This window comes from Sapajus apella, unplaced genomic scaffold (genome assembly GCF_009761245.1).
Source record: "Sapajus apella isolate SASKATOON/1434 unplaced genomic scaffold, GSC_monkey_1.0 scaffold52, whole genome shotgun sequence".
Classification (NCBI taxonomy): Eukaryota; Metazoa; Chordata; class Mammalia; order Primates; family Cebidae; genus Sapajus; species Sapajus apella.
Genome location: NW_022436992.1, coordinates 13041768 through 13068224, shown reverse-complemented (window position 1 = coordinate 13068224; position 26457 = coordinate 13041768). Strand labels below are relative to the sequence as shown.

At 41.0% G+C, this 26457-nt stretch overlaps 1 protein-coding gene across 2 annotated transcripts in view; it reads right to left on the bottom strand.

Annotated features, from left to right (window-relative positions):
• Positions 1–24897, bottom strand: part of RPIA (ribose 5-phosphate isomerase A) — a 52174-nt gene extending 27277 nt beyond the window's left edge. For both annotated transcript variants that reach the window (XM_032243639.1, XM_032243640.1), the window contains exons 1-3: positions 24569–24897; positions 18191–18251; positions 16691–16746 (exon numbers count right to left, since the gene is read on the bottom strand). In XM_032243639.1, coding sequence (XP_032099530.1) covers positions 16691–16746; positions 18191–18251; positions 24569–24853 — 402 coding nt within the window. In that variant the 5' untranslated portion in view covers positions 24854–24897. The remainder of the gene's footprint in view (positions 1–16690; positions 16747–18190; positions 18252–24568) is intronic.
• Between the last annotated feature and the right edge of the window lie 1560 nt (positions 24898–26457).

Below are 26457 nucleotides of genomic sequence, written 5' to 3'. Positions count from 1 at the left end.
TCTGTGAATTTGTATTTATCTCATGGCTAAAATTTTGAAGCAAAAGGTATAGGATCTATGTCTGTGTGTATACATACACTTAAAAGACCTTTACAGTATCTATAATTGTACGTTTAACTGGTGATTAGATCCATTTTAATTTCCCTCTAGCACATCAGGTATTTTTTCTCCATACCTTATGACATCAATTTTGCTATTTGATTTTCACCTGAGTTGTTTCCTTTAATATGCAAATTTAAAGCTATTTAGGTAACAATTACCCTAGGACTGAAAAACAAGTTATCAAGAATTTGAAAGTCTAAAATGGGGTGGGGGGTGGGGGGGGGAAGAGTCTTTATGAATCTATAAGATGTACTTTGATCAGCCTAACACATCTACGTTATATATTTTCAGTAATAAAACATTGTGTACAGATATGTACATGTTTTATTACTGAAAATATATAAAAGAGCTCTAATTAATTGGCTTAAGAAAATAAAAGTGCTTGAATCAAATACTTTATCAGAAAAAAAGACTAGTCAAATGCTTTTTCAAGTTTACATAAGTAAAATCTTTAATAAGCTAGCTTTAAAATTATTAGTTAGAAATGTCTTAAGAAATGCCACCATGCATTTTTGTTTGCATTTATTCATCAAGCAATTTCATATTTATCCCTGCCAAACACTATAAGGTGTCAAAGTCTAGCATAGGGGTTACAGAACTATAAACCCAACCCAAGACAGAATGATCTTTCCTTGTGTAATCTTTAATAAGACATTGATACTAATTTAATGAAAATAGCTACATCTCTAATTATTTAGTAAAACTGCCATAACTTCTAATCTTGTGGCCTTAAGCAGTCTAGTCCACACGCAGTAAGGTTTGTGATGGAAAGGACTGTTATTATCTTTGTTTCTAAAAGCTAAGCTAAGTCTCTCCCAAAGACCAGGAATGAACAAGGATGGTGTGTAAAGGTTAGAAGCAAGATGGAGTGTTAGGTCACATCTTCTTCACTGTCTCAGAATTTTGCAATGGAGGGTTTCATAACTTTAATGACTATTGCAGTTTTCATAAATGATCTAGATAAATGATTATAGCAATTAGGTAAATGTAATGGGATAAATATTTGTAGACAAATTTGTCATAATTTAGAATCTGAAGTTTTATTATAGATATTTCATTACTTGAGCATTTTCCTATAAAAATATATTGCAGGAAAGCATTCTAAGAAAGAAGTGTCCTTTTAAAAAGGTAAACAATTTTTGTCTGATTCAAAGCTTATTTAAAAGTTATGTATAAAACAAGGTAAAAGAAACCATGAAATAAGAGAGATGTAAAGAAAGCTATAGAAATAAAGGGTTTTTTTTGGTGAGAAAGCATAAAGAAACAATTTTATATGAGAAAGAATCTTGCAAGGCTAATTTGCACCTAGAATAGAATGACTGGTTAAGACAGAGGTATGTTCCGGACAAACCAGAAAGTCCAAGCATGTCATGAATAGTCTAAGTCATAATAAAACAATTTATTTTAAAAAAACAAAAAAAAACTTTTATATGATCAAGCTGTCTATAATTAAAGAGAATTTATAATGGTCTTTCTGGAGATTGGGTTTGATATTTTAAAAAATACACTAAAGAATTGATTAGAACAATAAGCGATTGATTTCTTAAGGGATTTACTCAATGACTAGAGATTTTAATTATATTTTTAAATAAATGTTATTTTTTAAAAATTTGTTTATTATACTTTAAGTTCTGGGGTCCATGTGCAGAATGTGCAGGTTTGTTACTTAGGTATACACACGCCACGGTGGTTTGCTGCATCCATCACCTGTCATTTGTATTTAAAGATATAATGTTCTTTATAATCATATATTTTAACATATAATAATATATATCTACAATATATATTAGATTATATATATTATATATCTATATATTAATAAAATATACTAATATATTATATATTAAATACATTAAAATTATATTGACATATGATTATATTAACATATTATCTTGAAATATAAATATTAAATATATTTTTTCCATCTTTTTAATTATACTTTAAGTTACGAGATACATATGCAAAATGTGCAGGTTTGTTACATAGGTATACACATGCCATGGTGGTTTGCTGCACCCATCAACCCTAAGACACAGGCCAGAAATTAAAGCTAGTCAACTCCTCAAAGCCAAGGGACTATCATGGAAGAGGTGGGTGTGTGAGATTGTAAGGGCCAATTTTGAGAAATATCGTAAGTTCAATTTCACTATAAATTAATCATTAACATCAAAAGCACACTGATGCAAGACCAGCATACAGGCGCCTACGTCAGATTAACAAGGTTATCTTGAGGCATTAACTGACTCCTTAATAAAGGTTATAAAGTTTATAAAAGGCTTATGAAAGTTATATCTTATGTTCAAGATTAAAATTTTATAAATTGTTTATAAAATTTTGACAAACAAATTTAATTAGCTTTTTATTTGGGCTTATTGTTTGGAAAATTAAGTCTCCTCTCTCAAAGAATAAAGGTGTTATTTTTTTCTCTTTTCCCCATTGTTCCAAATTTGGAGTCACTAAAAACTAAGCTGTGCTTTCAAAAAGTCCTGCAAACTGAAACTAGACAAATTAAACTTCAGAAGAAAATAATAGCAACCTATTTACGTAAATAAGTCACTTTCATACCTGTCTACTAATGTATGGATTTCAGAATAAGTGGCCTATATCAGTTTTCCAAGATTGTTCTTTTGATTGTGGCTGCTTTTCTCCCTTCCTCCCCCTATTTTGTCTTCATAGGACATGAGACCTCCCTTTCAAAAGGGAGCCTCAGAAACATCTAAAGACGTCTGCTATTCTTGCATGAAATAGGACATCTAAAGAAAAATTGCAAAGAGCTAAAACGGGTACAGAGACAAAAAGAAAAAGAAAAATAGAAGTAGGGGGACTCCAAGGAAATAGAAGGCTTTTCCATTCCTCATAAGCAATACTCTGAAGGAAATTGACCCATATATAAGTGGAGAACAAACTAAAGCATTAGTTGACATGCAGCTACCCTTTCTGTTCTCACTCCTACCTTTTTTTTTTTTTTTTTTTAAGACGGAGTTTCACTCATGTTACCCCAGGCTGGAGTGCAATGGTGTGATCTCGGCTCACCGCAACCTCCGCCTCCTGGGTTCAGGCAATTCTCCTGCCTTAGCCTCCTGAGTAGCTGGGATTACAGGCACGCACCACCATGCCCAGCTGATTTTTTGTATTTTTGGTAGCGACGGGGTTTCACCATGTTGACAAGGATGGTCTCGATCTCTTGACCTCGTGATCCACCCGTCTCGGCCTCCCAAAGTGCTGGGATTACAGGCTTGAGCCACCGTGCCCGGCCAGTCCTACCTTTTTAAAGAGCCCCCTTCCTTGGAGTAGTCAAACAATTCAACTGGTAGAGGTATCAAATCAAATGACTTCATATAAATCAAAACTTTTGTCTTTCCAATTAGGAAATTTAGATGGACATCGTTCTTTTGGTGCTTTCTGCACTGATATCTTATAGAAAGAGACTTTCTGGAGCTTGATAATGCTCATATTTCCTTCTCAAAAAGAGGAGAGGCCAGGTACAGTGGCTCACACCTTTAATGCCAGCACTTTGGGAGGCCGAGGTGGGAGGATCACTTGAGCTCAGAAATTCGAGACCAGCCTGGGCAACATAGTGAAACCTCATCTTTACTAAAAAAAAAAAAAAAAAAAAAAGGAGAAATGTTTTTGGAAATTTAAGAGGACTGATGAAAATTATTAATCAGAAAACTGATCAGATGATCATCAAAATTCAATCATTAAGTATTAAGACAAAAATTCATTAAGCCAACCCCTGACCATTTATGGTCCCAAATGACTAACAACATAGAAAAGATTTTAACACCATCCCAATAGAGATACAGGTGGATCCAAATGAATCACTTCCCATGTTAAACTGTATCCATTAAAACGGTAAGCAACAATTGTAATAAAGCCAATAACCAAAGCTTTAACGAATAAAAGACTAATTATCCTTTGTACCAGTCCTTGTAATATTCCTGTCCTCCCAGTACAGAAACCTCATGAGAAAGGGTGGAGACTTGAACAAGATCTGAGAGCCATTAATAATACTGTGAATTCCCATCAGCCAATGGCTTCAAACCCCTATAATTTTTTAATCAATTAACTGTAGGCATAACTATTTCACTGTAATTGATTTACACAGTGCTTTTTTTTTTGAAGCATACTGGTAAATCAGAGAATCAATATTTATTTGCCTTTACCTGGGATAATCATTATACTTGGACTGTTATGCCTCAAGGTTATACTGAAAGCCCAACTAATTTTTCACAAATGTTAAGGATTGACCTGGCTGAGCTAAATTTTGAAGGAAATTCCACTCTACTTCAGTGTGTGGATGATCTCCTGTCATGCTACTCCAGTGTGCATAACTGTAAAAAGAACTCCTATACTTACCGGAACAATTAGCAGGGAAAAAAAAGGCATAAAATATTAAAAACAACTACAATTTTGCTTAACAAAAGTAAAATATTTGGGACATTTAATTTCTAAGGAGACTACATATAAATCCAGATCAAGTAACTGGAATTCTTGCATACCTCACTCCAAAAAGTAAAAGACAGCTCAGAGTTTTTAGGTTTAACTAGCTACTGCAATAGCCAGGTCCCCAATTTTCCTCTCACAATACAGCCTATATATATGTTGCTGAAAGAAAATCAACCTGACCCCATACAAAGGACATCAGGACACACAGCTATTCACAAAATAAAATCTTATAAAGTCCCTGTTTTGGGCTATCCAAATTATCAGTTGCCATTTATGCTATTTGTTAATGAAAATCCCTGACAGTGCTCTAAGTGTTCTAACCCAAACACAGGGACAGAGCAGACCTACTGGCTATTATAGTCAGCAATTTGTCTCCATAGCATGTGGACTACTCCCTTGTCTTGAGGACCATTTCAGCCACTGCTATGCTCCTTAAGCCCACTCAGATAACTGTAATAGGGCTCCCCTGATTATGTATATACCTCATTCTATAGAACCTCTTTTAAAGTCACATCACACACAACACTTTTCTGTTAACAAATTGGCTTCCAAGTATGAAGTACTTTTACTCTCTGATCCATATATTAATATTACCTTCTTGGTATAATAATCCTACAACATTAGATCCTGAAGGAACTGATGAGCTACCTTATGAGTGTATTTTACTAACAGAACAGTTTTTGGTGCCCAGACAGGCTTTCAGGAGACACCACTGAAAAATGCTAATATGACCTGATTCACAGATGAATCCCATCTAAAGGATGACTTTGAAGAATACCAAACAGGTTGTGTAGTTGTGTCTCTTTTGGACATCACAGAGAGCAATCTCCTGCCCAAAGTAAAATCAGCACAGTTGGCTGAGTTGGTAGCACTCACCAGAGCTTTTCAACTGGCCCAAAACCAAACAGCTAATATGTACACTGACAGCCGTTATTTTGCTGTAGCTCATTACCGAGACCAGCTCGGCTGTCAAGACCCCTACCCAGGCGGTGCTGAAGGCATTAAGAAACTTAGACACCCAGATAGAACAGCAAAGTGGGACTATCTGGGAGCCAACAGTCTTCCAAGCTGAGAACTTCAGGGGCTGACAGCATTCCAGGCTGAGGGCCTTGAGCAGATTTATTCTCAGGGGCCCACGTAGTTATTCTCTCTTAACAGGTGATTATCATTAACAAACAGGTGTTCTATGTTTTCTCATAGAACAAAAAATAAAGTAGGCAGACAGCTGGTGCCTGCTTACCACTGATCAAAGACAAACTAGAAAGTATTCTCCACAAGGCAGTCACAGGGGCAGGGTCACATATCCCATGCTTAAAAAATTGTTTTTAACTGGTACATCATATACATACACTGTTTTGCTACTTTAGAATGCCCCAAACAGTTTTCCGCTTGGGGGGCCGGCTAGGTTTTCCTTGCCATCGTTCTCAGCAAACAATATAGTCCATCATACACTCAGCATCTATGACTTGATAATGTCACAGAAATGGCAAGGTAACCTCCTCTGGACACCCTATTAAACACAAGGGCTTTTCAAATGGCCCAAAACCAAACAGCTAATATGTACACTGGCAGCTGTTACACTTTTGTTGTATCTCATGACGGGAATGTCATGGAAATGGCAAGGTAAAATTCTCTGGACATCCTATTAAACGTGGTTCTCAAAAGCCAATCAATTACCCAAAAAAAGAGGCTATTGTTTAAGATTCCTGGACATTCCAAACTCAGTCCTTCAGAGAAAAAGTATTTTGTTGATGCAGCAGCCAAGAAGGCTGCTCTAACGCTAATATCGGATGAAATTGTGTAGGTGGCTATTTTTTTTAAATGAGCTCCATTGAAAAGGAACTCCAAGTGGCTCAAGAAAAGGATTCAGAGAAGGAAAAACAGATATGGCTAACAAAGGAGACACACTTTTCCTCCACTTGCAAATTACATTATGGACTCCACAACAGACTTGTTTTTCCTTTGTAATTTTATTTCAATTTCCTGTATTACAACATTTCTAACAGCTCTCACTAGGGACCTCAGAAAATTACTGCCTAAGAAAAACAGTACTACTGGAAACCTTCACCAACAATAGCTCATAAGACTTATGTGAGCCGGGCGCGGTGGCTCACGCCTGTAATCCCAGCACTGTGGGAGGCCGAGGCGGGTGGATCACGAGGTCAAGAGATCGAGACCATCCTTGTCAACATGGTGAAACCCCGTCTCTACCAAAAATACAAAAAATCAGCTGGGCATGGTGGCGCATGCCTGTAATCCCAGCTACTCAGGAGGCTGAGGCAGGAGAATTGCCTGAACCCAGGAGGCAGAGGTTGCGGTGAGCCGAAATCGCGCCATTGCACTCTAGCCTGGGCAACAAGAGCGAAACTCCGTCTCAAAAAAAAAAAAAAAAAACAGACTTATACGAAATGTGCAGTTTGTCCTAAACATAATCCAGGAAAGCCTCTTCATGGATATTAAGGGCATTTTCCTTTGCCCACCAGACCTTTTGATATCTGGCTAGTGGATTTTACCCAACTACCTCCAACCCAGGATTATAAACAGGTACTGGTTATGATTTGTGTGTTCTCTCACTGGGCTGAAACGTTTCCTTGCAGAAGAATCACAGCACACCCAGGAGGAAAATATCTGCTGAAGCAGAAGATTCCCTTTTGGGGAATTCCTTCCAAATTACAGAGTGATAGAAGAACTCATTTTACTAGAAAGATAGTCCACTCAATTTGTAAAATCTGGCCCACTTTCCAACATTTTCATTTTGTATACCATCCTTAGCCTTCCAGATTGGTGGAACAAATAAATGGAATAATAAAGATCCAGCTGGCAAAATTAAAAAAAGCTTTTCATACTACTTGGCCCAAGGCTCTTCCGTTGGTTTTCCTTAACCCAAGAGCAACTTCTCTTGGATAACATCAATTACCCCTTTATGAGATAATTACAAGTCAACCTATGAAACAGGATAGCAGTCTACATGAACCAACTTTATTGAAAGGTGCTATACTCAGTTGCTGTTAAGGCTTAACTAAACTTCTTTCCCCAAAAACAAATTAATAAAAGATTTCAGTGCACTCCTGGGACACAAAGATCTTAAATCTGTAATCCCAGCTACTCGGGAGGCTGAGGCAGGAGAATCGTTTGAACCTGGCAGGTGGACATTTTTTTATTGAAAAAGACATCAATTAAAAGATTCATTTGAATCTCACTGGAAAGGACTCTATCAGGTATTGTTAACTAATTGCTGTGCAGCAAAACTTCAAGGAGCTGATTCCTGGATTCACATTTCTCATTTAAAGAAAGCTCCAACAATTAAATGAGCTTATAAATTCACTGGAGACCTCCAATTAAAGACCTCTAAGATTCCTGACACCTCTGAGGATGGCAAGCAAACAAGATCTGAGTAAATAACACTGCCCAAAATACCAGACCAGGCATGATCTCACAATGAATTTCTTCTGCATGTACCTTTTGTTTTTGTATTTTCCTGTATGACTGAATGTCTACTGACACCCCCTCATTTATTTGCTCCCCATTCCTCATACTGGGAAACTGCTAATATAACTGATGTGAAAGTAAGATGAGCATTTTTTTTTTCAATATCAAAAAGATATTGGAACCCTGACATCAACTTCTTCGAATCAGTCCAATGTTCCCATAACCTATGGCATCAGTTTTTCAGGTGTAATACATTATCAAGAGGCCCCCATTTAGAAAAAAATATCCAGGAAGTTCCCAATTCCATGCCTGGTCTGACAATTTTTAATACTTTACAAATAGAACGCCAGGTTCAGTGACTCACGCCTGTAATCCCAGCACTTTGGGAGAGCGAGGCGGGTGGGTCATGAGGTCAGGAGTTCAAGACCAGCCTGGCCAACATGGTGAAACCCCCATTTCTACTAAAAATACAAAAAAAAAAAAAAAAAAAAAAAAAAATTAGCTGGGCATGTTGGCAGGCACCTGTAATCCCAGCTACTCGGGAGGCTGAGGCAGGAGAATCGTTTGAACCCAGGAAGTGGTGGTTGCAGTGAGCCCCGATCATGCCATTGCACACCAGACTGGGTAACAGGGCGAGACTCCATCTCAAAAAAAAAAAAAAAAAAAAAAAAATCACTACGTTACCGTGAATGCAGATGATCATTTACTATACAAACTCCTGGATATGATAGAAGACATTTAGCTGCAGCTTATGTGCCTTGCCATAGTATCTCTTGTCCTAGGAGCCAGGGACCTTGTTTTTATGGCTGGTCTATACAACATTCTAATGAAACTGGAAATCAAATAATGAGAGCTACTTGGTGGACAAGAATACCACCAGAGGATAACTTGGGAATGTTACCAGGGAGACTGTGAGAAACCTTACAGCATACTCAAACTAAACTACATCTAGAGGTAACTACTGCTCATCTCACCTTAACTTGGAGCACCCAACATTATTGCGTTTGTAACCTGTACGAAAATTATACTTCCATTATAAATGCTCAATGGCAACAACATGTTTGGTGGATAAAACAGCACGAGCCAATGAAGGCAAAAAGAACCTTAAGTGCAATAAAGGCAGGACTTGAGATATTAGGACAAGTAAATGTATTTAACCACAACAAAAAAAAATTACAGGAAAAGTCAATACTTACTAGTCTAAACAGATTAAAGGGAATACTCTTTCACAAGGAAGGTATGGGTTGGGAACCTACATGAAACGATGACACTATTGTTAAGTAGGTAAATCAACTACTCAACTAACAAGGGGCCATGTCAAAGCCCAGTGATGGGAAATAGCATGCACTGAAACTCAACAAGGTTTACTGACAATGCTAACCCAAATGGAAACTAAAGTGGCCTCTAAAACATGCCTACCACTTGATGCAGAAACACACAAGGTATACATTTATGTGAAAACATATGAACCCTCTTCCTCCTAGAAAATTACTACGAAGGATATGTAGCTTAATTCACTGTACTCCTACAGCATTAGCACCCCACATAGATAACTAGGCATATAAACAAAGAACTAGTGGGAATAGAGATTTTTTTTTTAGTAATATCCATATTTTCCCAATGGGGAGTTGATGGGCCATATTAAATAATAATACTTGGAATCCAATTTCAGTTCTATATTGTAAACAAACCCAGGAAGTTGGTGCTGTCCCCAAAATGTCTGGAATCCTGAAATCACATAAATATGACCCTGAATTTCTTTTATTTTTAATTTAATTTAAAGTTCCAGAATACGTGTGCAGGATGTGCAGGTTTGTTACATAGGTAAATGTGTGCCATGGTGGTTTGCTGCACCTATCAATCCATCACCTAGGTATTAAACCCTGCACGCAGTAGCTATTTACACTGACGCTCTCCCTCTCCCTACCCCCTAGACAGGTCCCAATGTGTGCTGTTCCCCTACCTGTGTCCATGTGTTCTCACTGTTCAGCTCCCACTTATAGGTAAGAACATGCAGTGTTTGGTTTTCTGTTCCTGTGTTAGTCTGCTGAGGATAATGCCTTCCAACTCTATCCATGTCCCTGCAAACATGATCTCATTCCTTTTTATGGCTGCGTAGTATTCCATGGCATATATGTAGCATATTTTCTTTATCCAGTCTATCATTGGTGGCATTTGGGCTGACTCCATGTCTTTGATATTTTGGATAGTGCTGCAGTGAACATACATGTGCTTCTATCTTTATAACAGAATGATTTATATTCTTTTGGGTACATACCCAGTAATAGGATTGCTGAGTCAAATATTTCTGGTTCTAGGTCTTTAAGGAATCACCACACCATCTTCCACAATGGTTGAACTAATTTACACTTCTACCAACAGGGTAAAAGCATTCCTATGTCTCCACAGTCTTGCCAGCATCTGTTGCTTCTTGACTTTTAAATAATCGCCATCCTGACTGACGTGAGATGGTATCTCACTGCGGTTTTGATTTGCATTTCTCTAATAATGATGTTGAGCTTTTTTTTCATGTTTGCTGGCCACATAAATGTCTTCTTTTGAGAAGTATCTGTTCATGTCCTTTGCCTATTTTTTAATGGGATTTTTTTTCTTATAAATTTAAGTTCTTTGTAGATTTGGATATTAGACCTTTGTCGAATAAATGGCAAAAATTTTCTCCCATTCTGTAGGTTGTCTGTTCACTCTGATGATAGTTTCTTTTGCTGTGCAGAAGCTCTTTAGTTTAATTAGATCTCATTTGTCAATTTGGGCTTTTGTTGCAACTGCTTTTTATGTTTTTGTCATGAAATCTTTGCCTGTGCCTACATCCCGAATGGTACTGCCTAGATGTTTTTCTAGGGTTTTTATAGGATTTTACATTTTTTAGAGTTTTACATTTAAGTTCTTGAGTTAATTTTTAAATAAGGTGTAAGGAAGGGGTCCAGTTTCAATTTCTGCATATGGCTAGCCAGTTCTCCCAGCACCATTTATTAAATAGGGGATCCTCTCCCCATTGCTTTTGTCAGGTTTGTGGAAAATCAGATGGTTGCAGAGGGGCAGTCATATTTCTGAGATCTCTATTCTGTTTCACTGGTCTATGTGTCTGTTGTTATATCAGTACCATGCTGTTTTGGTTATTACAGTTTGAAGTCCAGTAGTGTGATGCCTCCTTTGTTCTTTTTGCTCAGGATTGTCTTGGCTATACAGGTTCTTTTTTGATTTCATATGAATTTTGGAGTAGTTTTTTCTAATTCTGTGAAGAAGGGCAATGGTAGTTTAATGGGAATAGCATTCAATCTATAAATTACTTTGGGCAGTATGGCCATTTTCATGATATTGACTCCTCCTATCCATGAGCATGGAATGTTTTCCAATTGGTGTCCTCTCATTTCCTTGAGAAGTGGTTTGTAGTTCTCCTTGAAGAAGTTCTTCACTTTCCTTGTCAGCTATACTCCTAGGTATTTTATTCTGTTTGTAGCAACTGTGAATGAGAGTTCATTCATGATTTGGCTCTCTGCTTGTCTATTGTTGGTGTATAGGAATGCTTGTGATTTGTGCACATTGATTTTGAATCCTGACACTTTGTTAAAGTTTCTTATCAGCTTAAGGAGCTTTTGGGCTGAGACAACACGGTTTTCTAGATATATAATCATGTCATCTGTAAACAGAGACAGTTTGACTTCCTCTCTTCCTATATGAATACCCTTTCTTTCTCTTGTCTGATGGCCTTAGCCAGAATTGCCAATAATATGTTGAACAGGGGTGTTGAGAGAGATGACCCTTAATTTTTATCCCCTACTGAAAATAATATATGGTACACAGGTGATATGGTTTGGCTCTGTATCCTCACTCAAATCTCATCTTGAATTGTACTCCCATAATTCCCACCAGGAGGGACCTGGTGGGAGATAATTGAATCATGAGCGTGGTTTCCTCCATACTATTCTCGTGGTAGTGAGTAAGTCTCATGAGATCTGATGGTTTTACCAGGGGTTTCTGCTTTTGCATCTTCCTCATTCTCTCTTTGCCTGCCGCCATCCATGTAAGACAGGACTTGCTCCTCCTTTCCTTCCACGACTGTGAGACCTTCCCCAGCCACATGGAACTGCAAGTCCAATTAAACCTCTTTCTTTTGTATATTGCCCAGTCTTGGGTATGTCTTTATCAGCAGCGTGAAAACGGACTAATACAGTAAACTGGTACCAGCAGAGTGTGGCACTGCTGAGAAGATACCCAAAAATGTGGAAGCGACTTTGGAACTACGTAACAGGCAGAGGCTGGAACAGTTTGAAGGGCTCAGAAGACAGAAAAATGTGGGAAAGTTTGGACACTTGTTGAATGGCTTTACCCAAAATGCTGACAGCGATATGGACAATAAGGTCCAGATAGAGATGAGGAACTTGTTGGGAACTGCAAAAAGGATGATTCGTTATGTTTTAGCAAAGAGACTGGCAGCATTTTGCCCCTGCCCTAGAGATTTGTGGAACTCTGAACTTGAGAGAGATGACTTAAGGTATCTGGCGGAAGAAATTTCTAAGCAGCAAAGCGTTCAAGAGGTGACTTGGGTGCTTTTAAAAGCATTCAGCTTTTAAAAGGAAACAGAATATAAAACTTTGAAAAATTTGCAGCCTGACAATGTGATAGAAAAGAAAATCCCATTTTTTGAGGAGAAATTCAAGCTGCATAAATCTGCATAATTATCTGCCAAATGTTAATCCCCAAGACAATGGGGAAAATGTCTCCAGGGCATGTCAGAGGTCTTCATGGAAGCCCCTCCCATCCCAGGCCTGGAGGCCTAGGAGAAAAACATGGTTTTGTGGGCCAGGCCCAGGGTCCCTGAGCTGTGTGCAGCCTAGGGACTTGGTAGCCTGCATCCTAGCTGCTCCAGCCATGGCTGAAAGGGGCCAATGAAGAGCTCAAACCGTAGCTTCACATGGTGCAAGCCCCAAGCCTTGGCAGCTTCCATGTGGTATTGAGCCTGTGGGTGCACTGAAGTCAAGAATTTACATTTGGGAACCTCCACTTAGATTTCAGAAGATGTATGGAAACACCTGGATGCCCGGGCATTAGTTTGCTGCATGATCGGGGCTCTCATGGAGAACTTCTGCTAGGGCAGTATGGAAGGGAAATGTGGGGTCAGAGCCCCCACACAGAGTCCCTACTGGGGCACTGCCTAGTGAAGCTGTGAGAAGAGGGCCACCATCCTCCAGACCCCAGAATGGTAGATCAACAGCTTGCACCATGCAGCTGGAAAAACTTCAGACACTCAATCCCAGCCCCCGAAAGCAGCCAGGCAGGAAGCTGTACCCTGAAAAGCCACAGGGTTGGAGCTGCCCAAGACCCTGGGAACCCATCTCTTACATCAAGTGTGACCTGGATGTGAGACCTGGAGTCAAAAGAGATCATTCTGGAGCTTTAAGATTTGACTACCCACAGTGGGTTTTCAGACTTGCATGGGGCCTATAGCTGCTGTGTTTTGGACAAATTCTCCCATTTGGAATGGCTGTATTTACCCAGTACCTATACCTCCATTGTATCTAGGAAATAACTAGCTTGCTTTTGATTTTATAGGCTCATAGGCAGAAGAGACTTGCCTTGTCTCAAATGAGACTTTGGACTGTGGACTTCTGAGTTAATGCTGAAATGAGGTAAGACTTTAGAGGATTGTTAGGAAGGCATGACTGGTTTTGAAATATGAGGACATGATATTTGGCAGGGGCCAGGAATGGAATGATATGGTTCGGCTGTGTCCCCACCCAAATCTCATCTTGAATTGTATTCCCAAAAGTCCCATGTGTTGTGGAAGCGACCTGGTGGGAAATAATTGAATCACAACCATGATTTCCTCCATACTGTTCTGGTTTTATCAGGGGTTTTCCACTTTTGTGCCCTCCTCATTCTCTTTGCCTGCTGCCATCCATGTAAAATGAGACTTGCTCCTCCTTGCCTTCCACCATGATTAAGAAGCTTCCCCAACCACGTGGAACTGCAAGTCCAATTAAACCTCATTCTTTTGTAAATTGCCCAGTCTCTGGTATGTCTTTATCAACAGCATGAAAATGGGCTAATATAATAGGAAATGGATGCTTTCATTGGAAAGGGAAAAAAAATGAGACTGTAAAGCTGTCTTAGATCTTGTTTGCAACCAGACAACATTTGATTTAAATTATACTGGCATTTTGTCCAATACTGGGTTAATAGGAAAATTACTTTTATGATTAAATAATACTTATAATAATGAAGAAAACTGGAAAATTGAAACTCAACCCTCTTCAAATTGTACTCCCGGCAGAAAATTAATGGTCAACCAATTGGACATTACAAATCATCAGCTAATTACAGTTCTAAATATGTCAAAGATATCATAAAGTACAAATACAAACAAAGGGAGGGAAATTATTAGTCACAGACTATTAAAATCTATGTTCAAGATTCTTTTCTATAATTGTTTCTTTACTTCATTGCCTTTACCTCAGTGGACCTCTTAAGTTGCTCACCATATTGTTGATTATTTTTCTAATATTTCTATATTACAGATAATAAAAATACTGCAAAAATGTTACCAAAAGAATAAAACTCCAGCCAAAATTATATTAGCTCATCAATTTGAACAGCCACAGAATGCATGTAAGGGTGGTCTTCTGTTGTCTGTTTTTTTCTAATATTTTTCTAATATTTCTATGTTACAAGTACTAAAAATACTGCAAAACATTACCAAAAGAATAAAACTCCTGCCAAAATTATGTTAGCTTATCAATTTGAACTAACAGCCACAGAATGTATGTAAAGGTGGTCTTTTATTGTCTGTTTTATCCAACATACTCTTTCTTCTAATTCTGACCTACCGAATTATGACAGAAAGGGACACACTCCCAGTTTGTTCTGAGTCTGTGTCCCTGGTCTATAGTCCTCAAACTTGGCTCAGAATAAAATTAACTTTGACTTAAATCTATAGTGGCTGTTACTTTAAACTTTTGGGTCAACCTAGTTGAGAAAAACACTGGAGCAAATATCCAATCACCTAAAAGAGCTAAAAGTATGTCCACATAAAGAGCAAAAAAATAATGGTGGTCGGGATGGGGGGGTGACAAGAGTATACCTTCTTGGTAGTGGTCATCTTGGGGAAGATGAAGGGAGTGGCTTTTTTTCTTTCAAATAAAAACGTGTATTGTTTCTTCAATCCACGTCCATACATAGCTTTAAAAATAAACACCAATGTAATTTATTAAGAAATAAAAATACCGGCCGGGCGCGGTGGCTCAAGCCTGTAATCCCAGCTACTCAGGAGGCTGAGGCAGGAGAATTGCCTGAACCCAGGAGGCGGAGGTTGCGGTGAGCCAAGATCGTGCCATTGCACTCCAGCCTGGGTAACATGAGTGAAACTCCGTTTCAAAAAAAAAAAAAAAAAAAAGGAAAGAAATAAAAATACTTGATGATCGAGTCAGTCAGAAACATTAGACATTTCGCTTTTCAAAAGACCATGAAAACCCACCACAAGCCACCGAGGCCTTAAAAGTGTCTTCTCAAGACAGCAGGATTTTAAAAAAAAGCAGCAATAAAAAAACACTTAAGGTATTCCTTTCAGTCCCCTGGGTGGCCAGCCACCTTGTTTAGGGTCTCCGAGAGATTTAACATCAAGGAAGCTCCAACAGTAGGCACTCTCCTAACTCCCACACCTGTCTACCTGGAATCTCTGCCTTACTTCCTACCATTAAGCTAATGCCACATCTGTTTTTGAAGGAACCTTAACCTCCCTCCCTTCACCAGAGCTGGTTGCAGGCTGCCAGCCTTCTGTGCCTCCAGGATTGGGAGGGTTCCAAGCCTAAGTCCATAAAGTCCCAGGAGTACCAGTCATGTATAAATCTCACCTCCTACCCCAGTGCATAGTATCATCTTGACTAATCCAATGAGAGATTATACGCATACTCCTCCCTGCAATGGCCAGATGTGGGATGAGAGTTGGCTCCACCTGAGCAACTGTCTTCCCTTCTACTTCCCAAAGCCTGCTCTTTCTATCTCTCTCTATATTTAACTAGCTCCACTGCTTTCCTCCATCAGCTCCTACTATTTTATGATGTACTTGCATTACTAACACATTGCTTAATTCCTTTTAGCTTTTTTTTTTTTTTTTTCCCTTGAGACAGGGTCTCACTCTGTCACCCAGGCTGGAGTACACTGGCACAATCACAGCTCACTGAAGCCTCGACCTCCTGAGCTCAAGAGAGATCTTTCCACCTCAGCATCCCACATAGCTGGAACTACAGGTACAAGCCACCACACCAGCTAATTTTTATATTTTTTGTAGAGGCACCGTTTCACCATATTACCCCGGCTGGTCTTGAACTCCTGGGCTCAAGTGGTCTGCCTACCTTGGCATCCCAAAGTACTGGGTTTACAGGCATGAGCCACCACACCTGGCCTAGCCTGATTTTTTTCACCTATAAATAGGAATAATATTCCTTGAGGATAGAGGCTACCTGGCCATCTCTGCCTACTCTGTACTGCCTAAACTCAACATGCGTGGATATTCATTGAGTGAATAAACAAATGCACCTAAAACTACAATTCTAAGATGGAATCTTTGGTCAATAAACTCTCCCATTTCTGGACTCTCTGAAGCTAGAACAACCTTGAGGTACAAGACAAGGCCCTCGAGGAACCAGAAGATATAGCAGAAGCTGTCACAATGCAGATGGAAAGTAGGACATACCTGGAAGGAAGTGGGAATACAGACGAGGTTCAGATTCTCTTGCTTCACCCTTTCAGCTGTGGAAACAAAAGACATATTGGCAGTTTTTCACTCTCCTCACTTTATTTTTCTTGTCATGTGTTTACTCGAATCCAACAGATAAGGGAAGGTCTATCTTCCACTGTCAGCTGCCTTTCATTCAGTGTTCCTCTCCTTGGTGGAAAAGCTGGTGACTGTACTTCACACAGCAGAAGAGAGGGACACAAGAAAGTCTGGAGAGTTAAGTACCGACCACAGAAAGCAGTGTCAGTGTTTGCTATTATTACATGCCTGGCAACATTCTAAGAACTTTGTATGTATGAGCTCTTAATCCTAACAACCCAAAACGTAAGTTAAATTACTTTCCCCATTTGGCAGATAACGCAACTGAGGCTGAGAGGTAATGTAACTTGGTAGCTATACTGCTAATAAGTGGCACAGCTGGAATATGATCCCAGGCCATCTAGCCACCCAGTCTTAACTCCCCTTTATTGTCTCTTCTAGGAAAAAGCCAGAACTTTATTTTCACATTTTAGTAAAAAACATACTTATCTGTAGGCCCCAGAGGGTAGCTAAAGGAGAGACTGATTTTTTTCATTTTGGATTTGTAACTTTCAGGAAAGTCTGATTTTTAAAAAAACGATTTCAGGAAAAAAACTGTCTTATTAAAATGTCAAGTCTTTTAAATCACTGAGTGCATCTTTGGAGGTTTGGGTGCCACTATTATAAAATTCATAGTAACTCCTATGCCCTGAAAGTATTCTCTAGATACTTGGTTAAGATTGAAAGGTATACAACACAAATGCTCCCATTTGGCCAATAAGGCTTCTAGAAGCCATCACACCAGCAGTAAAACCACTCCTTGATGACAAAGTGTTCCTGGACTTTGCCTCCTGGGCCCCGGCCCTTGGCACCTAGAAGAATTCAGCAGTCAGGCAGGCCTCTCCTCTGGGCTTTGTTCTTACAAACAAAGAGCAGAGCAGTAAAACCTGTTGAGCAGCCATAGGGGCTGATAATTCCTGAGCCTTTCCTAAGCACAGACACACCCTAATCGGTGTGAAATGAGCACCTGCAGGGACTAGGCATCAGTTGCAGGAGCCCCACATCCATTCCAGGGTCATAGACAGGGCAAACCCACTGTGACCTCAATTATTTGCCTAAGGAAGTCTGAGACCACACACAGGACTTGACAGTAGAATGCCATCGACATGATTAAAATTATATTGGGACCTCAAGCTAAGTCAGCTCTTCCCCTCCAGCTGAGCAGAGTAAACAAAAGCAAGGGCAACCTTTAGAGTTAGCTGAGAGGCCCAAGTTTCCCTCTCTCCACAAAAGAGCAGAAACACTCGACTGACTTCAGGTAGTCCCCTCTCCAGCTCTGCACAGCTGAAGCCAAAAGGACAATGCCACTTCCTCCCTCTCCTCTACCTCCCTACCCCATCATCATACACAAAACATCCAGCAAACAGTGCAAGAACATACCTATTCGCTGCACAGCATGGACAATTGTAGAACCACTTCCAATTCCCAGAACTTGGTTATTCTGCCAAAAAGGGGGGAGAAAAAAAAAAACTTATCAATACCATATTTTATTCCCTTGTCAGCCCACTTCCTAAAGCTATAAAATTATTATGAACAGCAATTCACCAACACAGACGCAAGACAGGTACTGTGCCTATTTTACAGGAACATAAACAATAAACCTCAATGCTGTACTTTGGCCAATGCATGACAAATGATCAACAAGGACCTCCTCCCTTCATTTCTGACATTGTCAACACCACCACTTCCTCCCTACATTCTACCAAATAATTGGTGCAATTACTTGCAATTGAATAGCAACTTACTTAACGCTCACAGAAAGGGCCTGCACCTTTCTGTTAAGGAGGTAATTAGAAAGAAAAACACCTAAGAAAAAACAACAGAGCCTGGAGCCTGGGTAAGAGAGGAAAGCTAAGGTTTCTGGCTTCAGTGCCTTCCACAGGCACCTTCAAGTGGGCAGCACCACAAGACACATCAGGTCCACCATCTAGAGCTCTCCCAATATCAGCAGATAAAGGGAGGGACTGAAATAACTTCAAAATAATAAAGCATGTCAGCATCTGCCTAGGTGACACCAAGGGTGCTCATTTTGCATGAGCCTGCCTCAGAGAAAATGGGAAGAGAGCACAGGCTTAGTTAAGAACATGAAAAATCGTCTTCATCTGCAATAGGAAGGATCTGTAATCGATGCAGTGCACTTCCTGAGTACAAAGTATAAGAAATAGACACCGCAATACTGAGCCTACCACCTTAAGAAACACGGAAGGTACCTACAAGCAGACCAAGGACAACGTAGGAGCTCAGTTGAGTCTACCAGACCACAAAGAGCAAAACGAGGCCAGGGGTACTAACAGGAACTAACATGGAGCTCAGTGCCTAAGCAACTTCCTGACATCTATCTCCTGCCAGTGCAAGGCTAAACCAACAGAACACCAAAGCAACAGCTATCATTTATGAAGCACGTACCAAAACGACTTATAAACTTTAATATAAAGTCAAATTTCACAACAATCACTTATGACCTAGAGACCCACTATCCCACTTTAGAGATGAATTCAACATTGTAAGGAAAAACTTAAGACTCTGAAATGAGCAAAAGAGACTACTGGATAGCCTTTCAATGGGATGCGCAAACCTGCTAGTATTGTCTGACTCTATGAAGGTTTGTGACTTTATCTTTAGGATATATGACGGCTCTACAGAGATACCCTTTAACTTGCAGAAAACTGTTAACAAAACAAGTAATTTTTGTTCATAGAAATACAAATTAATAGTGTGTGAGATACAATTATTATCAGATCTTCTAAATTCATTTTAAGATTTTTTTTTTAACTACATATGAGCTTATGGTTGACTTCTCCTGTTGTTACGGTTTGAACATCTCCACCAAAACCCATATTGAAATTTAACTGCCATTATAACAATATTAAGAAGTGGGACCTTTAAGAGGTGATTAGGTCATAGGGCTCCACCCTTATGGGTGGGATTGGTGCCCACCCATAGCACTTCAACATCTGTCTCTCTCACCAGATGCTGCACCTTGATATTGGACTTTGTAGCCCCCAGAAGTTAAGCCAAAAAATTTCTGTTCATTGTAAGTTACTCACTCTCAGGTATTCTATTCTAGCAGCACGAAATGGACTAAGACACCAATGAATAGGTTATAATACCTTTTCCAGTTCCCTCATTAATTTAGTGAGTTAAATAAAATCTTTGACATATATTCATTTTATATATGTGTGATTTTACCTTTTTTAAATATACATATAAACAGTATCAATGCCCAACACACACATACAAACTCACATTTTTTTCTTTTTAAGACAGGGTCTCTGTCGCCCAGGCTGGAGTGCAGTGGCATGATCATAGCTCACTGCTGCCTCAAACTCCTGCGGCTCACACAATCCCATTGCCTCAGCTTCCCACATAGCTAGAACTACAGGAACATGCCACCATGTCCAGCTAATTTTTTAATTATTTTAAGAGACACAGTCTCACTCTGTCACCCAGGCTAGTCTCAAACTCCTGGCCTCAAGTGATCTTCTCACCTCTGCCTCCCAAAGTGCTGGGATTACAGGATGAGCCACTTCAATCAAATAAGCGACTTCAGAAGTTGAATTTGATGAAACATCAATCCATTTCAAATTTCTTAAGACTTCCAACAACTGATTAACAATTAATTTACTTGACAATGGAAAGCCCATAGTAAAACTTTTTAGGAAGAAGAAAAGTCCTGAAGATCCCTCAGGACAAACAGGGCCACAGCTAAAATCCTTCATTCCCCACAGGACAAAGGCCACAGAATACTTAAAGTCAGCCCCTAGGCCCCATATTTAATATGGTCCTTCTCAAAGTTAGACTACAGCTCTATTAAAGATTAGAAAGAATGACCAACAAGCAGAGATTTAAAAAATAAATAATTAAATGTCCCCACAACCACATACCTGTATACTAAAAATGTTTCTGCAGCCTCTCCTACCTACAGATGACCTTATCCAACAACTTTTGTGTTACTGACCTGGTGGAAACTGCTTTTACTAACTCACAGTTCCAAAGTCACTGAATATACCAGGGGCTTGGGCTGTCAGAACAGGGCTTGCACTAGGTCAGGATTCCACCTGTGCCAATGCTCTCAAGAAGGCAATGTGTCTAATAAAGTTGTTTAGCTGCCTCGACAAGCCCCAAAGGCAAGGACTTCACGACAAGTAAATAATACATCACAACACAGAAACATTCAAAATGGCTAAATATCTCGATATATAAAAATCTTCAAGTAATGAAAAAATGTCTTATGTCTGAGTGTGGAAAAACAAACTTTTTCCTCTGCTCTCACACCACAACAATCATCAACACTGAAGACTTCTGTGACCAAATGAATGGGGGTTTCTCCCCATATCCGAAGCAAGCAATCTATCCTGCAGCAGACACCAGCTAGGTATCCTCCAACTCAATTTCAACACTATCTACCTGGAGATACCATCATGTACCACTCATTAAGGGCTCAGTTCCCAAGATTGCCTCCTCCTTCCCATCAAATGCAAGCCCAGGCCTCCAGAACTTCTGACTTTCCAGCTTCAGGCTGGAGTTTCCACAACCCCTTCTTTGGGTTTAATTAACTTGCTAGAGTGGCTCAGAACTCAGGGAAACACATTTACCGGTTTATTATAAAGGCTATGATGAAGGATACAGATTAAGAGATACATAGGGCAAAACATATAGGAAGAGGCACAGAGCTTCCATGCTCTCCAGGCACACCACCCTTCAGGGACCTTCATATGTTCTCTCTCCAGAAGCTTCCAAACCCTGTTCTCTTGAGCCTTTTGGAAAATTTATCGAATAAGCATGATTGGCTTTTGGAAAAGGCCAGGAATTGCAAGGGCCTAGAAATGTGACTGGACAAAAAGGGTACAGATTGACTGGGGAAACCCTGCAAGGGCTGTCTATTCAGATTCTTCACCTGTCTGTACAGCATTCCTTCCTCCAGGTTATGGAACAGGAACCCTTCTGAGATGGGGATCTTATGACCTACAATAAGACAACACAGGTCACAGAATTTCTTTACAGCCAGCTCCAAGACAGAAAATCACTGGGGAGAGAAAGGAGCAAGTGGAAGGAGGGCATGAGAAGGTATGAGAGAGAGAGAGGTTGTCTTCTGAGGCCTAAAGCACCCCATATATAACAAAAGACTGTAGCAAGGGCTATGGGTGTTATGAACCAGAAGCCATGGGTAAAAACATTGTGTGTGTGTATGTGTGTTTAAAATATCACACTAGTTAGACTTAACCTGATCTTCACACTTGACCTGAAGCTAGGAACTCTAGCTTTACAGTAATTCAATCACCAAATTCCTGGTTACCAAGCTTAGCCATACATTCATGTCACTCACAGCCCCCAGAAAGCAGGTGGCACAGAGACTAACTTGGATGAATCAGAAAAGCTCTGTACAAGGCTCCTTCTTTGCCTTTTGGAAGAGACCAGTAATTGCAAGGGCCTGCCAGGCCTAAAGCTCTTCAACCATGTAATCCCTGAGGCCTTGGAATCAAATGACTGGCCCAGGAATCAGTGCCCTTGCCAAAGCCAACCAGAGGTGACCAAAGGCTGCCTATGATGCAGCCCAACAGCGGAATACTACCAACCAGGCCCTGCTAGAGGAGTGGCCCCATTCTAATGCGCAATATTAAACCTCATGTATGTGCAACATCAGAACTTCACTCAGCTTGTCGAATGGAGTACCTTTGGAAATACATACTACTTCTGCTAACCAACTAGAATCATTGCGCATCAGCTTCCTCAACCAAGCCAGTCAAAAAACAAAGCCCAGGCTCCAAAGAGAACAAAGGGATGAGGCTACAGATGTTCAGAAGAAAGTATATCTGCACAGCGACCCATCCTAGGTGGCTACACCCCCAGAAACAGACAGAGCTGGGTCCAGAGTGGCTATACAAAGGATTCATCTGAGAACTCTCAGTCTTCCATCCACCCAGACATGGAAGTAGTCACCATATTGGAACAACAATGGACTAGGGAACAGGGAGTGCTACTCCCCAGAAATTCTACACAAAGAGCCTCCAATAACCCCAATACTTTCATACTTGTATCTACATTGCACACAATTGAACAAACATTTACTGGGCAGTCCCCACTGTGACCAATGCTAAATGAAGGTTAACTACCCTCCAGGAGCTTACCGTAAGGCGCTGGAAGAAATGAACACACAGATGACGAGAACGTAAGATACAACATAAAGCACATAAGAGGCATGAAGTGCTACAGAATTACAGAGAAGAAATCTTCCTCTCCTTAGAATGTTAAGGAAAAACTGAAAGGAGGAAATGACCTTTAAGTCAAACCCTGAAGGGCATACATGATTTTAACAGGTGCCTCCAAAAGGCCAATGTAGATCTCCCCAAAATCACCTGCTAACTTCATGAAATGATGTGGTCAGAATCCAGTGTTTTGGGGCTCTAGCCTAAGGTCAGGGCTTGCAGATTTTTATTTAATCAAATACATAACTATAACACAAGTGTCAGGGAGATGTGCCACCAAATATTAATGAAAATTCATTAACAGGACAACTTGGATATTGGGCTTTTCTAATTGTATTCTCATGTGGATTTCATTTGTCCATTAGCTATTCACTTTATGCAGATATTTTGCATTTTCAGCTAATTGTCTCAATTTTACAACTGAGGCACTGAATCCCAAAGGTAGGGTCAAATTAACACATTTTACATTATCTCTGTTAATACCCACAGAAAATCCTATTGCCAACCAGACTTGCAACAAGCTACACCAGAACAGGGCAGGAGTGGAAAGGGTAGAAGGGCACAATGGTACATCCCTTCTACAGAACTGGCTGAGCCACAGGTTACCACACTGGCCACTCCCACTCAAAAAGCCTGTGGTGAAGCTCATACAACATCATCTAAGCAAATTAATTGTGTAGGGCAAAGCATTAACAGATGTAAAGGACTATCATCAGAAAAGAAAAGGGAAATCTAATACCACTTTCTAATAAGTAGAAATGAGAGATAAAAAGCCAGTAAGATCAAGGAAACTACACCACAGGGGAGACATACTCCACTAGGCTTCCTTATTATAATTAACATAATTAACTTGATTGGTGACAGCAAAACCACTTGGATTATAAAAACTCCAACAACAGCACCACATCCACCACTTAACAAACAAGTAGGGGCCACGGCCTGACTGAATAACAGCTAAACATCTCTGCAGCCCGGCCTTTGAAAAAAAAAAAAAAAAAAAACACAGCATCCTCCAGACTTAGTCCACCCCGCCCTATGGAAAGAAAAAGGTATGAAGCCCCGGCTCTTCCCTTCCCTCCAGTACAGTCAGGGGCCGGTGCGCACCAAGCCAAGAGCCTCCTTCAACTGAAATTTCAAAGTACTAGCAAACCAACTCTCCGCTGGCTTCCGGGTCCGTAAAAAGAAATGAAAACCTCTCCGCAGCCCCAAAGCCCACCATTTTCCATTTGTTGATACGGAGGCCACAAGGCAAGTGCCTCTTAGCCCCCACTACAAGCATCAGACGCCACCAGGCTCCCCTGTGCAAACTGCTCCAGCTGGACAAGTCTTTAGGAAGCTCAAGTATTAGAAGATTTGCCCCTAACCGATTCTACTTCTAAAAGGTCTTTAAGGAGCAGGGAAGAGGGGTCTAAACTCCGGTAAAGTGCACACCCACTACCCTCTCACTCAGCACCCACCCTGCCAGGAGCTAGGCGCGCCCCGGCAGTACCCATAAAGCGCAACAGGAACCCAACACGCCGAGAACATGCACCCCACGCCCCGAGGTGCTCACCCTCACGTGGTTCTCCACAGCCGCGCGACCCGCGAGCTTCTTGGCCTCCTCGGCCTTGGACATCGTTGAGGGGGCCGGGCAGACGCTGTTGGAGTCCCCGCAGCTGGTGCTTGTGTTGCCAGCACCGCCGCGGGTCCCGGACTGTGCACGCCCCGGCAGCCGCACGTGGGAACCTGGGAGGTCCCAGCTGTTCCCTCCTCCGCCTGAGACCGCGCCCCCGGCCCTCCCGGGCAGCGGGGCCAAGACCCGCCCGTAGAGGGTGCTGAAGGGCCCGGGGCGCTGCATCCCGGCGCCTCTCTCAGGCCTCCGCTGAGGTCCCGCCCCCGGCTTGTCCGGAAGTCTGGTAACTTACGTACACAGTCTGTGTGCCCTGCTCCGTGGGCCTTGCTGGGAAATGCAGTTCTATGGCTTCAGCGACCTGTATCCGCGCCTCAGTCTGGACTACCAAACCCATAATGCTCTCCGCGACCGGATGCGCAATTGCAGGCGACGGCCGCTGGCGCGTCGCTCTATAAAGTACGCTTAGCCGCGGGAAGAGCCATTTGGGACTCCTTACTCGAGGGATGTGTGCTTACGCGACCGTTAGGTGAATCCCAGGGATGTTTTATCATCCGAGAAAGGAGTGTTAGACTTGACCTTGTTGTTTCTCCCAGCAGTGAGAACGTGGCCATGGACTAGACCTCAGAGTAGTGGCTCTTCTGTAGACGACGCGGCGCTTTGGAGGCGACTACTCCCTAGGAAACGCACATGCGACACCGGCGCCAGCTGAAGTCCATCTAGACCAGTACAGGCCCAAGGTCACAAGTTGAGAAGCAACCCCTGCCGTAGACACTCTTTTGCACCTGTGGTAGAGCAGGTGGAGCTGCACATTGCTCCACCCATTACAAGGACTTTCTGTGAAAACATATTTCTCTTTTATTCTCTACTTTCAAGGTTTCTTGCTGTTGAGAATGATTAAGGGATGAGGATTTTTTACTGCCCCCATTTTGCAGAAGAAACTAATGCTGACCCCAACCTTACCGACCACCTGGAGGCCCATACAAACATGTGATCTTTATGTTCCTCAGCTGTTAGTGGAATCCTTTCTGTCTGTTCATGAACTCATCTTCAAATGCATTCCAGGCCTTCAGAACTCACGTGTGCAAGTCCCTGGTATGGGCCACTGTTACTGCCACTTATCACCTAGATTTTCTAACTATGATTTTCTGACTATGCTATGCCCCCTGAGGCCGGGAGCTCCTGAATCTTCACTTTTGTCTGTAGGAGGAAAAACTGTTTGAGATAACATTTGAATATTTGAATCTCAGCACTTTGGGAGGCCATGGCAGTTGGATCACCTGAGGTCAGGAGTTTGAGACCAGCCTGGCCAACGTGGTGAAACCCCATCTCTACTAAAAATATAAAATTAGCTGGGTGTGGTGGCACATGCCTGTAGTGCCAGCTACTCAGGAGGCTGAGACAGGAAAATCGCTTGAACTGGGAGGTGGAGGCTGCAGTGAGCTGAGATCGCACCACTGTACTTCAGCCTGGTGAGACAGGGTGAGACTCCATCTCAAAAAAAAAGTGGATGCTGTTATTCCCATTGGCATAAAAGAAGTCCTCACTTACTCAAGGTCACACTGCTTATAAGCAAAGCTGGGATACAAACCTTCAGTGATTCTAGGACCAAACCCTGATCTAATAGAATTACCTAGATGGGGATTTATTAATTGCCCCACCACATCACCAATATAGCACGAACTTTGTATAAGCCACACATGTAATGCCTTTTCTCTTTAAAGCCACAAGTAATAGCAGTAAATCTTAAGACAAAATGGTTAAGAAGGGGAAAAAAACTATAAATGAGGAAGTACTAAATGAAGGTAAGTACACAGGTTTTGGATGATGGA